At 37.3% G+C, this 13,852-nt stretch overlaps 1 protein-coding gene across 2 annotated transcripts in view; it reads right to left on the bottom strand.

Moving 5' to 3' along the window:
- LOC113165337 (NT-3 growth factor receptor-like) overlaps nt 1–13,852 on the bottom strand; it is a 138,046-nt gene that overhangs the window by 46,004 nt on the left and 78,190 nt on the right. For both annotated transcript variants that reach the window (XM_026364750.1, XM_026364749.1), the window contains one exon: nt 12,598–12,700. In XM_026364750.1, coding sequence (XP_026220535.1) covers nt 12,598–12,700 — 103 coding nt within the window. The remainder of the gene's footprint in view (nt 1–12,597; nt 12,701–13,852) is intronic.

Raw genomic sequence — 13,852 nt, 5'->3', positions numbered from 1 at the left:
TAAGTTTTGGGTTGCTCAGTCTTAGTGCAGCCTTTGATACTGTGGGCCATTAAATCCCCTTCAACAGACTGGAAAAGTGGGTCAGGTTATCCTGAAAATCCTCAGTTGGTTCAGATCATACTGTAGCAGGGGCAGTGTTGTTTCATTAGGTGATTCTAAATCAGAGCACATCATCATCATGTGGAGTCCACTGAGGTTTGATTTTTAGACCACTGTTCAACTTGTACATTCTCCCTTTATGCCATATTATTCATACATACGTTCACATTTGGCTTTGAGTGTCCCTCATTTAATAAACTTACTGCATTGAAAAAATGGCTCAATTACATCAATCATTTTCAGTATATGTAAATTTGGCAAGGGTTCCAGTATAGAATATGATTTTTATGTATGTAATGCAAAAGGCAAAATGCATCACATATGTTGTAAAATCTTGACACTAGCTACAACTATAGAGTTGATTTAAAAGGGTTTAAAATTAGTGATACAAAGCCAAGTTACATTACTGATCTCCTCCTCATATATTATAACAGCAGAGAGCTCTGCTCCAACAGTTTAATGTAATTTTTTTTCTGTATAATAATTTCTTAAATTCAATAATATGTATTTCATTGGACCTTCATGTCATGCGCCCTAGATGGCTAAATAAGTCACTTTTCATTGTGTATTTCTTTAATTCACACAGTTTGAGGAGTAAAAAGGAGCACTGTGAATAGTGTGTCTTAATCATAGCTGTCAGTCACCTCCCCTGAGACATGTATCAAAAGAAACAACAACAACAACAAAATAACTTTCTATACAGTTAAAATCTGTGAGCAATGCTTCCAAAATCAGCCCAAGGTAGAGGAGAAATCAAATTACTCATCTGCTGCATCTATACATGGATTTCCAGTAACCAGGTTTCACATTAAATGTCAAATTGCATTCCCCATGAGAAATCTGGTTTCTCTGAGCAACCTGGTTACTTGAGTGCATGTAAGCGCAGCCACTAATCTTCCAGCTGACTAGCTGTTTTAGTTTGCTTTTCCTGCAACTTTGTCAGTCCTCCAACCTAAATACCTATAAAGGTCATTTGTCCCTGTATCCCTGTGTTTGTACTTGTGTAAGTGCAGCTCTTGCTTTCAACACTGCAGGAACTATCTACAGCAGCACAGAACAGGCTGCTGTGAAAGAAGGAAGCAAGCTGAATGTCCATCTCCTCGTTTTATATCAGATATAGAATTTATAATAATAGATGGATATGATGTTCTAGTGACCTTGACATTTGACCACCAAAGTCTAATCTAATTCAATGTAAGGATGATGCTCATTTTTCAGTTCAAGTGGATGTTTGTGCTGACTTATAATAACAGAAATAGTCTATTCATTAGATATATTGAATAACTCACAACAATTAAAAAATGGTAAACCCTTTAACTATTAAGTGTCATACAGGACATTCCCAGAGCCAGCATTTCATGGAACATTTGTTTTCAAGCCGATATCATTCCCAGAGGTTTCTACTGTAGGCCCAAGCCAAGAAAGTCTTTGTCACATTGAGTGTTTGCTGGCTTTCATTTACACAAGTTATTAGCCACAGGCCTATATCAAAAGGACACAATCCCTGTGGGATTTCTATAAGGCTCTTGTTGTGTGCCAAAAAAGCCAGGAAGCACACAAAATGATTTCATTTTCCCTCACTCTGAACTCTGCTAATGTTCTTATAAGCCAGTCGTGAGGAAAGATGATAACTCTTTATTCTTATTGTAATGAGCCAGTTTCTTTTCCCATAGGTTTTTTTCTGAGAGCTTTGGCCAATGTCTTTGTGGGGACTTACTGGATGAAAGTATACATATAGCCCCTCTCTCTCTTTCTCTCTCTCTCTCTCTCTCTCTCTCTCTCTCTCTCTCTCTCTCTCTCTCTATATATATATATATATATATATATATATATGTATATATATCCTCAGAGAGGGAAAGTCTATGTGTAAAGATAGAGTGGGAGACAGTGAGAATAAAGACCTTAAATAAAATGAAGACACACCTTTGCTTTAGTAACAAAGCAACATTTAAATCTACACTAATACCCTGTGGTACCCCTAACATACCAGGAATGATACTAGGATATCAGGGATGGCACAATTTGACACCATGGGAATGATAAAGGCTTTGTGTAGGACCTGTCATGATAACAATCATAAATGCGTAGTTACAGTTGTAAAAACATCAGACTTCGGTTACGTTTAGGGACAGGGTTAGGCACAGAAAAGTGAGGGTTATATTACGTTAAAAGATAAAATAACTATGTAGAAAATTTCAATATTGTGCTAAATTACTAAAAATACACAGAAGAGTCAACCTGCTACATCAGGTGATGTGTTCCTTCATTAGTACACAGATACATCTCAACAATTGGATGTCCTCCATATTACAAAGATGCTTATTTACACTGCTTTGCTAGCTCAGTGACCTGAAAGGAACCATCTTTGCAAGTGGACTGCTCTGTATATTTAGATTTGTTAAAGCTCATCCATTCCCCACTATTAGGAATAATGTTGGCATCGAAAAATATTTCTATATTTTTTATATACTTCAGGTAATTATGTTCCATTGAACATTATGAAGATTATGTGGAAAAAGAATCTAAACAAACAACAACAGACAAACACTAAAACAAAACTCTAAATATCTGCAAATCTGCTGGGTACTGAACTCAGAAACGGATCCCAGAGATGCAGAATGAGCCAGATTCAGTGACTGTGTGTGAATAAGTAAAGCAGGCCCTGAGGAGGCTGCTTGGCTTTTATTAAAACGCCAGAGCAGATGGTAGTATGATCTGGGACACAGAGAGTCAGAAATACCACAGTGAAGAATGTGGAGAGATGTACATGAGAGAAAGCCATGGGAGCATTCAAATTCTTTCAGGCTGCTTTTGTCCTACAGAGGTGGATGAAATTATTGGCACCCTTCCTTTAAAGAAAAACATACAAAGGTCACTTAAATAACTTAAAACTGTCAAAAGTAAAAATAAATAAAAATGTACAAAAGATTAACTTGTGAAAATCAGACATTTCTTTTAAGTTGTGGTTCAACAGATGCTTTTAAGAAACACATTAATAAAACTGGCCTGGACAAAAATGAGCTTTTGAGGTAATCACTGCAAGCAAGCAATGTCTGTAATTGTCAATGATACTTATGCACCTATCGACAATTATTTTAGTTCAAACTGCGACAAATCCTGTTGGAGGACTATGACCTGTGACAAAGACCAAGCTTTCTGACACTGGGCAGCACGTTTTGCTCCAGAATACCCTAATAGAGATTTCATTGTACTCTGCACAGGCTTGAGAAACCCTGTGCCAGATGCAGCAAAGCAGCCCCAGAACATAACCAAACCTCCTCCATGTTTGGCAGTAGGTATAGTGTTTTTTTCTTTGTATGTGTCATTTTGCATCTGTAAACATAAAGCTGATCTGACTTGCCAAAAAGTTCTAGTTTTGTCTCATCTGTCCAAAGGACATTCTCCCAGAAATGTGTTTTCTCATTTTTTATGATTTGCTTTCAACAGTGTAATCCTCCTCAGTTGTCCTCCATTAAATCCACTGGCAAAGTAGTATTAGATCACACCATCAGTCACAGTTTATGCCAATCAAACAGTGTGGTGTAACTATATGATACCTCACTGTCACTACAGCCCTGTTGACCTTAAACGTCTGAATAATATGTGCAACTGTAGTCACAGGAACATCAAGCTGTTTTGAGATGGTCTTACAGCCTTTACCTTTGTTTGTCTATCTTTTTTTAATATCCTAAGACAACTATCTTTTTAGTCGTTGGACTATTCTGAAGTGGCCTTCTATGAGTCCTGATCTAAATTATATTAAACATCTGCAGGTATCCTTGGCCTGAAGCTGTATATCTCCGGAATAAAGTTGACTTGCCTAATGCTTTTGCTGCTTGTTGTTGTTTTTGTTGCCCGCTGTTCTTTTCTCTCTCCTCTTTCCACTTTCCACCCAACCGGCGAGGCAGATGGCCCACCAAGAGCCTGGGTCTGCTGGAGGTTTCTTCATCTAAAGTTTTTCCTCTCCACTGTTGCCTAAAGCTTGCTCAAATGGGATTGTTGGATTTTCTATATCATTTTTTATACAATTATGCTCTGTAAGATCTTAAACCTTACACTGTAAAGTGCCTTGAGATCACTTCTGTTTTGATTTGGCACTATAAAATTGTATCGAAATTGAATTTAATTTCTTGTTGTCCATGTGGAGTGTGGTACACCTCATAATACCAAACAGCACAGTGACACTTTAGGTTCCCTATAGTCAAATTATTTAACATCTTTTCTAGGGGTGACATCATTTTTGTCCAGGCCAGTTTCATTAGTTTGTTTTTTAAAAAACATCTGTTGAACCACAACGCAAAAGCAATGTATATAAGTAATAATACATATTACTTTTGTCAGTTTCAAGTTATTTTTGTGAACTTAACCCTTTTCTTTCTTTAAGGGAAGGATGTGAATAATTTCGTCCAGGTCTGTATACTTTTGCTTCTCTCTTTCATTGCTCTTGTTCAGAAGTCTCCTCCTACAATTTAAACAAGTGTTCATAATGCATCAAACTATGCTTGTGGTGTCATATAGCAGCTGACAGGTCAGGTAGGTAGCCGTAGATAATAATCTTGTGAAGGGGTGAGCAAATGGTAAAATGGAGAGTTTTGAAACTTCCACTGAGACTTTCCACTGTGACTGTCTGTCATGTACACAGCATGTCCAGGACCAAGAGCTGGTATCAGCAGCCATGTCCAATCAATTGTAAGGGTACATGTACACGTACTGCAAGCTTCAAGGAGTAAATGCTGACAAGGTTGTCAAAATATCAGTTCAGATCAGTCTATTTCCAAAATAGTTGTTTTTAATGTTTCTTTTGTATTAAAACCACATTAACCAAACCAATTAAGTGAGTTTTGTTAGCTCTGTCAGTGGTTTAAGACAGAATACTAGGGCAACAAGGAGTTTCTTTTTTTGTTTGTTTGTTTTTACGTTCAGATTAAAATTGAAATTTTGAGATTAAATTCAAGCCACCTTTTCAAAGTTTGTGTGTTTTCACTTTCTGAACAGATACAGTTATTGGCCCAATCTAAAGTCCTAATTAATATTAAAACATTGTGTTTAGCTAAAAGACAAATAATGCCCTTGATATTAAACCCAGTTCTTAAGTACAATGTCTCTAGTTAATGTACATAAGGCATTTTCCTGACGCTATGTGTTAAAGCTGGTTTGATTTATTCTTAACATTTTGACTTCTTTCTTGAAATTTTGACTTGAACAGTAAAAAAAATCTTCCAAATGGCCTTAATACTAATAGATCATTGTGGTTTCAATATAAATTTGTGCAATCATTTCGATTTTGTTTTAGTTTATTTTAATTACAGGGGCAGCATGGCAATGCAGAAGTTAGCTCCAGCAGTGACTACATACACCCTTTCTGCGTGGAGATTTCATGTCAAGTCAAGTTTCCTGTCTGCACACAAATACAGTGTAGATTTAAATTAGTAAGTCACAACCAGATTTTCATCTAGTTCAAAGAGACAGGAACCTTCAGAAAGCTGATATCACATTTACATAAATATGACTATGAATCTGAGGTGAACGTCACTGACTGTCAATGTATCAATCCAGATCATTTGAATGGAGAACAATACCCTATTACCTTAAACTTAAACTCACACACTAAAATGAGGAAAATTAATTTTTCCTTGGCCTATCAATGCATATGAATCTCCCTGTCCAAAAAACACTTTTGGTTACATATGAGTCTAATGATTCTCTTTATAGAAGCTGTGGTCTTCTTATCTGGAGTTAATTGCAGACAGAGCTCATTAGAGGAAACACAAACTATGTTTCTTTTCTTCTGTATGGTAAGATGGATTCCTCAGTGCCACTGCTGTATTCTCATATTTCTTTCAGTCCATCTTGCCTTTGGCGATATCCTTATCTAGTCTATTTTGCCTTAGGCCAGTCGCTCACTCAGTTGCCACAAAAAAGAAAATAGAAACATTTGAACCTTTCACAGTGTGGCAGTGAGGTATTAAAACTCTCCTTCTTGAAATAAAATATCTACTTATCTAAACTTAAGCATTGTTACAGTAGGATAAATATGTACAAAAGACCACAGAGTTTATGTAATACCAATCAAGGTATTAGAAGAGCAGCAGGTAAGCTCTGGAGTCATGTGCTGCATCCCAATAAAGCCCTAAATGTCGGTAAATTCTTGCCTTTGCCTTTTTCTCACTGCCTTACCTTTATTTTCTCTTTCTTTTCCTTCACTAATGTTGCTTTTCTTTCCAACAATTTAAATCAGTTCACTTTTGTCTACTAAACTCTTCTCAGTTGGTGTTTTAATAATATAGCACCATGATTCAACTTAACTCTGAAAGGTATCAGAAGGAAGTACAGGATTTGGATAAACTGCATCTGTCCTTTTACCCGTTTCTCTGCCCCATTTTTTTCTGTAACTAACTGTGGCTAAAATCTCACCTATCATTTGTTAAGAAATATGAATTCTACTGGATCCTATTGTATCACTGATACTGTGTACAGTAACAACACATGTGGAAATACGCTTATTGTCTTTTATTTGTTAGTTAGATTTTCAGATGTCTATGTAATGTCTACCACCGGCACCTTTAATACTGGGAATAAGACATGATAAAGAAAACAAATAAACTGCATAGCTTAAAAATGGGATAAGAGCATTAATGTGGGTCCTGCTTTACACCAATATTATTTCAGCCGATACAGTTTTTAGGTGATGCATCTTCCTCAATAAAGTTGTGTTTCATCAAGTTCCCCAACAGGAAACCTGGTGCTATTAAACAAATAAATTTCAAATGTAGGAGAGCTCCGTGGGTGCTCTAATTTCAAAATAAGTCCTGCACTGTTGTAAAGGTAAGAAATATTTCCTGACCTTAGGGCTATAGCTAGCATGTTTTAGTGAGTAGAACAAGTTAGTTAAGTTATTGACTAGTTATTTATATTTATGTATGCTAATGGATTTTTCAAGCATCATAATATTTAGGAAAACAACTACTGCTGTGTTCACACACAGGAAGAAGTGGAAGCTATGGCTGTCTAGTTGTACCATGTGATTATGTGGTTATTGAACTGTGTGTTTTGTGTAACGATCATTATGAGTGACTCTGAGACACTTGATAAATACAAACCTTTAGGTCATTTTGCCCAGGTACCCCGAAGTGATTGATATTTTTGCTGTTTGACTATACAATATACTGTAGATGTTGAGGCTTAATTTAGGTTTTTAGGGCTAATACATGAGCTGCTCACGATTATTCATTCAGTATGACCATTTTCACATTTCACATGACCATTTTGCAAGCCCAACTGGAAACTGCTATTGTGCGAGTTTGGCTATGAGCATCCTCAGTGACCTTTACAAACATTAATAGTCTTTTCTAAAGACAAGGAAAATTGTAATTGGTGGCAATGACCGGACAGCCACTGACAGCTGGTTCCAAAATATATGGTTTCAGTTTCTTGCCATCTGAACTCTGAGGAATCCCGATCCAGAACTAGGAACAGATCCTGGATACTATAGAAGTGGGAACCAGTGTGGGACCCACAGACACTTACAATTACTTATGAAAGCACTAAATAATTTTAAAAAGAAAGTTACTATGTTGTAAACATGTGTGGCAGTCAAAATCAGTCCAATTAGACACGTGGCACAATTGTATATAGACGCACATATAGGCTTGTGTGTTAGCATGTGCAAGTGTTGTAGCATACTAAATGTGCTGAAATCACATGTAACAGAGATAAATATAACAGTAGACAGATACTGTCCTGTCAATAATGCTTCAAGCAGACAGATAAATGCAGATAGACAGACAGGGGTGGGCAGACAGATAGCCAGCCACTGGGTCCTGTCTGGACAGTAAAAAACTAGTGGATCTAAAAACAGATTACATTGTGACAAGATGATTATATTCTTTCAGAGGAGAAAACAGAAATGCAGTGCCCTCCACAACGTATAAAAAGGATTTATGGTGACTTAATGGATTTTTTTTTTTCTTTTTGCTCAGCTCTGTCTCTTTAAAAAGCATTCATTACCAGTGACTGAGACTCCATATCAACACACTTCATCTCGTTGTGTGCCCCATGTCAAATGTCAGCGTAATGAGTGTGCATGTGTGTGTCTGGTAGTGCACAATCACCCTAAAGGCAGTAATGTGCATTGGCTGTAAGGCGACACCAAATGAACAGATGGATGTAATCAACAGATGGTTGATATGGTGTTTCTGTGTATATGCCCCCAAGACATAAGGGTCTGTAAGGGTTTGTGTTTGTGTGTGTATGTGTGTGTGCATCTGTGTCCAAGTCAGCATTTTATAGCTTCCAAAAGATGCATAATGTAAAAGGTAACCAGACTACAAAGTATATTCTGTGTGAGATCAAGTGTTCATTTCATATTTCACATATTCTTATATTTCCTTCTATATATTCTTTTTACTTTGGTATTCAAATAAAATCGTTATGAAATAAAATAGTGGTAATTGCAAAACAAATAAGGGCGGGTCACTAATAACTTGCTGCAAATTCAGCATATTATTAATGTACATGTGCACAGCAGTAACATACAGAAGAGTGGGAATATATACAATATATGTTCATATGTAAGATGTTTATGCCAGCTGTTGCTAGAGGCATTATATTTTTGTGCTGTCTGTCCATTGGTCCCACCCTTCTATGTGAAACATCTTGCCTTAAATAAACAGTTGTCCTCTTGGAATCAAAGGATGAACTGATTAGATTGTAGCGCTCAAAGGTCAAAAGTCACCATGACTTTATGTCTGTACCACTCTCATCAATGCTATTTCTCAGAAATGTCTTGAGGAAATTTCATTACATTTAGCACAAATATGCACTTATAAACTTATTAGAATAGGAGTCTGGACAAATATGTGTGTCAACTGCAACTTCAGTGGTGGTGAAAGAATAAAGCTGAAATTCAGCAGCTCTAGATTTCAGTTTTAAAACTCTTTATGACAAGTGTTTCAGTGACACCATATGCAAAGGAATTAATCAATTAATAAAACACAAAGCTTATTTTATTAAAACATAAATAGCCTTGGTATATTTGAAGTGATTATGATGTGCAGAGGTGTTCAGGTCACTGCTTTTGTTCTGATGAGAGGGAATATACTAAGCTACAAACACTACAAGTCAGCACTGTACAGGTATGTATTGATCTTGTTAGGAGGAAGGAGGTACTGTACCTCTAGTATCTTAACAAAAAAAAATTCTGTTAAGGGACTAGAGGTACAGTACATTTACAGCCCTTTGTGGCAGCATGAAACAACATGATATGCAGTTTAAAGACTCGGGCCACTATGAAAATGTGCAACATACACAAAATGCTGTTGTTTTTTTCTGTGACTTTAAGGTTCAGTGTGAGGAACTCGAGTCCAGCTGTCTGCTCCTTCCAGACAAAACTTGATTCATCAGCACTAGTTCTTTACCTTCTTTTGTTTCCCTTGTCTCTGCTGATATGAGTCATCACAGAGGAGTCAGGCTGGTAAACATGAGCATGCTGTGGGCAGTTTACTTTCACCATCTCTGGGTTTTAAAGTCTGCAAACACCAATCTCTAACTGCCAGCTAAAGGGAGGTACTGTGAGAGGCTGCATGCTGCTTTAATCCTCCACTGCTCTACTGAAGCTGTTACACTCACTCAGCTGCAGCCTGTCTACTTCCCTGGATAAACTGAATTTCACTGGTGTATGCTTCTCTTCTCTTCCTCCCTAACAAAATTTGCCTTGTTCACATTGTATATCTCCTATATTTGAACGAAGAGGGCCAGGCCTTTTAGGAATGCCTCAGCTTTAAAATTGCCAAATAACATTTTTTAAACTCACCCTTTATTATATAGCTTTTTCTTTAAATGTAAGCATGTAGTCATGTTTTAGTATTACTCTGCATGTAGTGTACTCTACAACACCCTTTTTATTATCAATGAAAAGTCAGCTTTGTCAGTGTGTAACCCCTATAGACATTACAGATTCAACAGGAGCAAAACTACACTACATCTACACTACATGGTAAAGTTGAAGAAGATTAACTTTATGTAGATCTCCTCTAATGCAGTTCAGGAATTCTATACACAACAGAGGAAATGCTGATCGCTGAAGTTTCCTTATTATTTACAAAATATATTAACAGACAGAAAAAATACTTAAAAAACAATCTCAGACATCGTCAGAAAAGTGGATGTAAATTACACCCTCAACACAAAATAGTTTGCCAGAAACCATCTGCACTGAAACGAGAATAAGTAGTGGTTACAGTATGTGTTTAATAATTAGATTGATGCTGATTATCAAACCTCTGTAGGCATTTGAAGGCAGCAGGACATGTGTTAGCAAATCTGTATCCTCTTTGATTGAAGTTGAAGTTGAAGAAGTACCATTCAGAATGCTACATATAATGTATTAAAGAAAAGTGAGTAACAAGGATTTGGCTGTGTCAGATTGGCAAGAAAAGGTATGTGCAAACCCAAATCATGTTTCCTCCATCATACTTTATGGTTGGGATGATATTTTCATGATGACATACAGTGCCCCTTTATTCCAAACGTAGTGCTGTGTGTTCTTTCCAAATAGTTCAATATAGTTTTCTCAGTCCACGAAACATTTTGCCAACACCACTGTGGAATGTTAAACTTCAGGCATGCAGCAATTGTCTTTTTAGTAAGCAGCAACTCCTATCATGGTGTCCTGCTACGGACCTTTCCTGTTCAGTGATTTACCTACTGTAGACTCATGAACACAAATGTTAGCCAGTTTCAATCATGCCTTCAAATCTTTGGTTGTCTCTTGGTTTCTTTATCTTACTGATAAGTGTTTGTTGTGCTCTTGGGGCCACTTCTTGGTAGTCAAAGTTCCAAAGTGTCTCTTTGTATTGTATGAATTTCTAAAGTCTTTGAAACAACCCTTTCCAGTTTTATATACATCAACAATTTATCATTTAGGTTTTTGTGAAAGTCAAAGTAGCTGTAGTCCACACCTCCAAACTAATTTTCCTAGCAATTCTTCAGGTATGCTAACACCTAAATAATTGTTGGAATTTACAGAAAACACACCCACACTGACCAGTACCTTTTGTTTGACTCACATCATCTATTACAACACAAACTAGGAGTCATCAGGACCCGCAAATCATCCCCACCTCCACAGAAGCCCAAAAGGAGAAAGACAGGCAAGTCAACTCTTAAGACGTGTGACTACCCCATGTAGACCTTCAACAAGGTAGCATCCTGTTCCAGAGAAAGAACAACGGAACAGCCGGATACCCAGGTCAAACGCAAATACCTGGTTATTCATTACATGGTTGGGGTTTGGGAGAAGCTGAAAAGGATTTCTAGAAAACACAGCATAACCGTCTATTTCAAACCCACCAACACACAGAGAATCATCCACCCCAAAAACACAAGACGAGCAAAATAGTATGTATGCAGTCTAGTGCAGTGAAGAATGCTCTGAGCTGTACATTGGAGAAACCAAACAGCCGCTACACAGGAGGATGGCACAGCACAAAAGGAGTAACACCTTCAGTTTAAAGACAAAGGACACTCTTTCGAAGACAATGAGGTTTGCATTTGTCAATACTCTTGACTTAGATGAGCTTTCAGTAGACAGATAAATGCAGACAGGTTCACATACTTTTTCTTGCCATTGTATAGTACTTTTCAGACACAATGGCAGTTCAGAGTTTCCCTTTTGCAAGAAAGCAAATTGACCAAATAAATTGACTTTGTCCTCTGTCTTGGCGGGCAAAGTGCTCTACAATGATACACCCTGTCATTGGGTTTAGTTAGGGATAGAGAAAGAAAGGAGAAAAATAAAAATAATAATAATAGCTGTAATTATGACTTGTCATTTTTTGTTAATAGTGACCAACTACTACCAACAAACCCATTGCAAATACTTTCCCAACAAAAATGTTTTTGTGAGTTTTGCTGTCAAGACACATTCGATTGGTCAGTTACAACTCAACCATTCTGCCTATGACCCACCAGTGTTTCCACAATGTGCTGCCTTAGACAACAGGATGATTTCCTTTCAATTTGTTGCCACCATGCTCCACTGTTATTGTCTCCACTGTTTCAGAACAATGAATGCAGTAAACCAACCCTTGAACTCATTGCACTGAACAGAATAGTCAATAGACAAAGGTGTCCTTACAAATTCTAGCTCAAGGACCATGAGGCAGAATCAAATGCTTAATCTTGTAATCTTGCTACAGTATATTAAACATCAATGACCTGAGGTCACACTAAGATCAACCTTTCAAAAACAACCTTTTTCCTGCATATTGAAAGCTTCAATCACTGCAGAAAAGTTCTTAGCAAAGAGTGTGAGCTATATAAAAATAAAAATAATGTAAGAGGGACTGATAGCATGGGGAGATACCTGTTTTTTGTATATGTCACAGATTCACATAACCCTAAAGGTCAACGGTTAACCTTTTAAGACTAAGATTATACACTGCAAGTGTTATTAACAACAATCAACAAATTAAGAAATACTGTGTATCGGCTTCTTACCTTTCATGCCAAACTTGGAGCGTCGTCCATACTTGTTTATGAGAAGGAAAAGAACCACCAGCATCACACAGGCAAACCCTGCCAGGCCAACTGCTATGGAGACCTAAAATCACACAAAACATTCCAGTTACACAGATTCTGTGCCTATAAAGGAGGCAGAATTTGAATAACCCCCTGATGAAAGAAAGACGTTGATTTTGGTTGGTGATTTTTATGTTGGTTGTTCTAGACCCCTGTGGTCCAGATTATGTTTCTCTTTTCTATGAAATATGTATTACCTAGAAATTTAGATGTACAGTATATGTGTGTGCATGTGTGTCCTTGGATAAGTTATTGAATGTCAAGTTGTGACTGAAAGTGAAAATAATGGAAGCTAGACCTTCATCTGCATGTCCCCAAGAAAACCATTTCACTCAGATACTGTATGTCTGAACTCACACATATAGTATACACAAAATGTACATATACTACTATATGCACTTTGTTTATGAGCATCCCAAGCTTCTGACACTCACCCAGGCAACCCTGATCCTGTAGGGTGTGTGTGTGTGTGTGTGTGTGTGGGTGGGTGAATGCTATCAGTTTGAATATAAGGTATTTTATAATACATGGAATCTGGTTTACTGTACACTGCATTGTTTGAACCTGCCAGTTGGCTGTGTGAAGTTTGAAAGTTCTCCCTGTCCCTTTCTTCTGGGTACTCTGGTTCCCTCCAACAGTCCAATGACATGCAGGTTAGGTTAACCGGTGACTCTATATTGTGTGAATAAAACTGTGAATACTTGTCTGTGTTTCCATTATAGACCCATTTATTGTTCTTCTCTCCCAGTGACTGGCAGGATTGGTTCCACTCAACCCTACCAGAATAACTGGTTTAGATAATGGATGGACATGTGTACAGAAGATTCATGATTCTTAGACCTTTCTTTCCTGTAGCATCGCACTGAGGAGAAGCATGAGAAGCTTTTGTTAGTTCTTCTCATATAGTACACAGCAGCCTCATAGGTGTTATTAGTGGAAGTACAGTAAGTTCCATCCACCATTCCATGTGACAACATCTGTATGTGTCAAGCACAGACACACATTCAAATGTAAAGATGAATGCAGCCATTTGTGTTAACTAAACACAGGAGCAGGACTTTACCATAACAATACATAAAAGTAAAACACATATACACCAAGTCATTATGCTGCTTCACAACCTTTGCCTCCATAGTTATCTCTTTGCAGTCAATTACAGGAAAAAGATGAACTC

The sequence above is a fragment of the Anabas testudineus genome, chromosome 6 (genome assembly GCF_900324465.2).
Source record: "Anabas testudineus chromosome 6, fAnaTes1.2, whole genome shotgun sequence".
Taxonomy (NCBI): Eukaryota; Metazoa; Chordata; class Actinopteri; order Anabantiformes; family Anabantidae; genus Anabas; species Anabas testudineus.
This window is presented reverse-complemented; position numbering and strand designations above follow the sequence as displayed.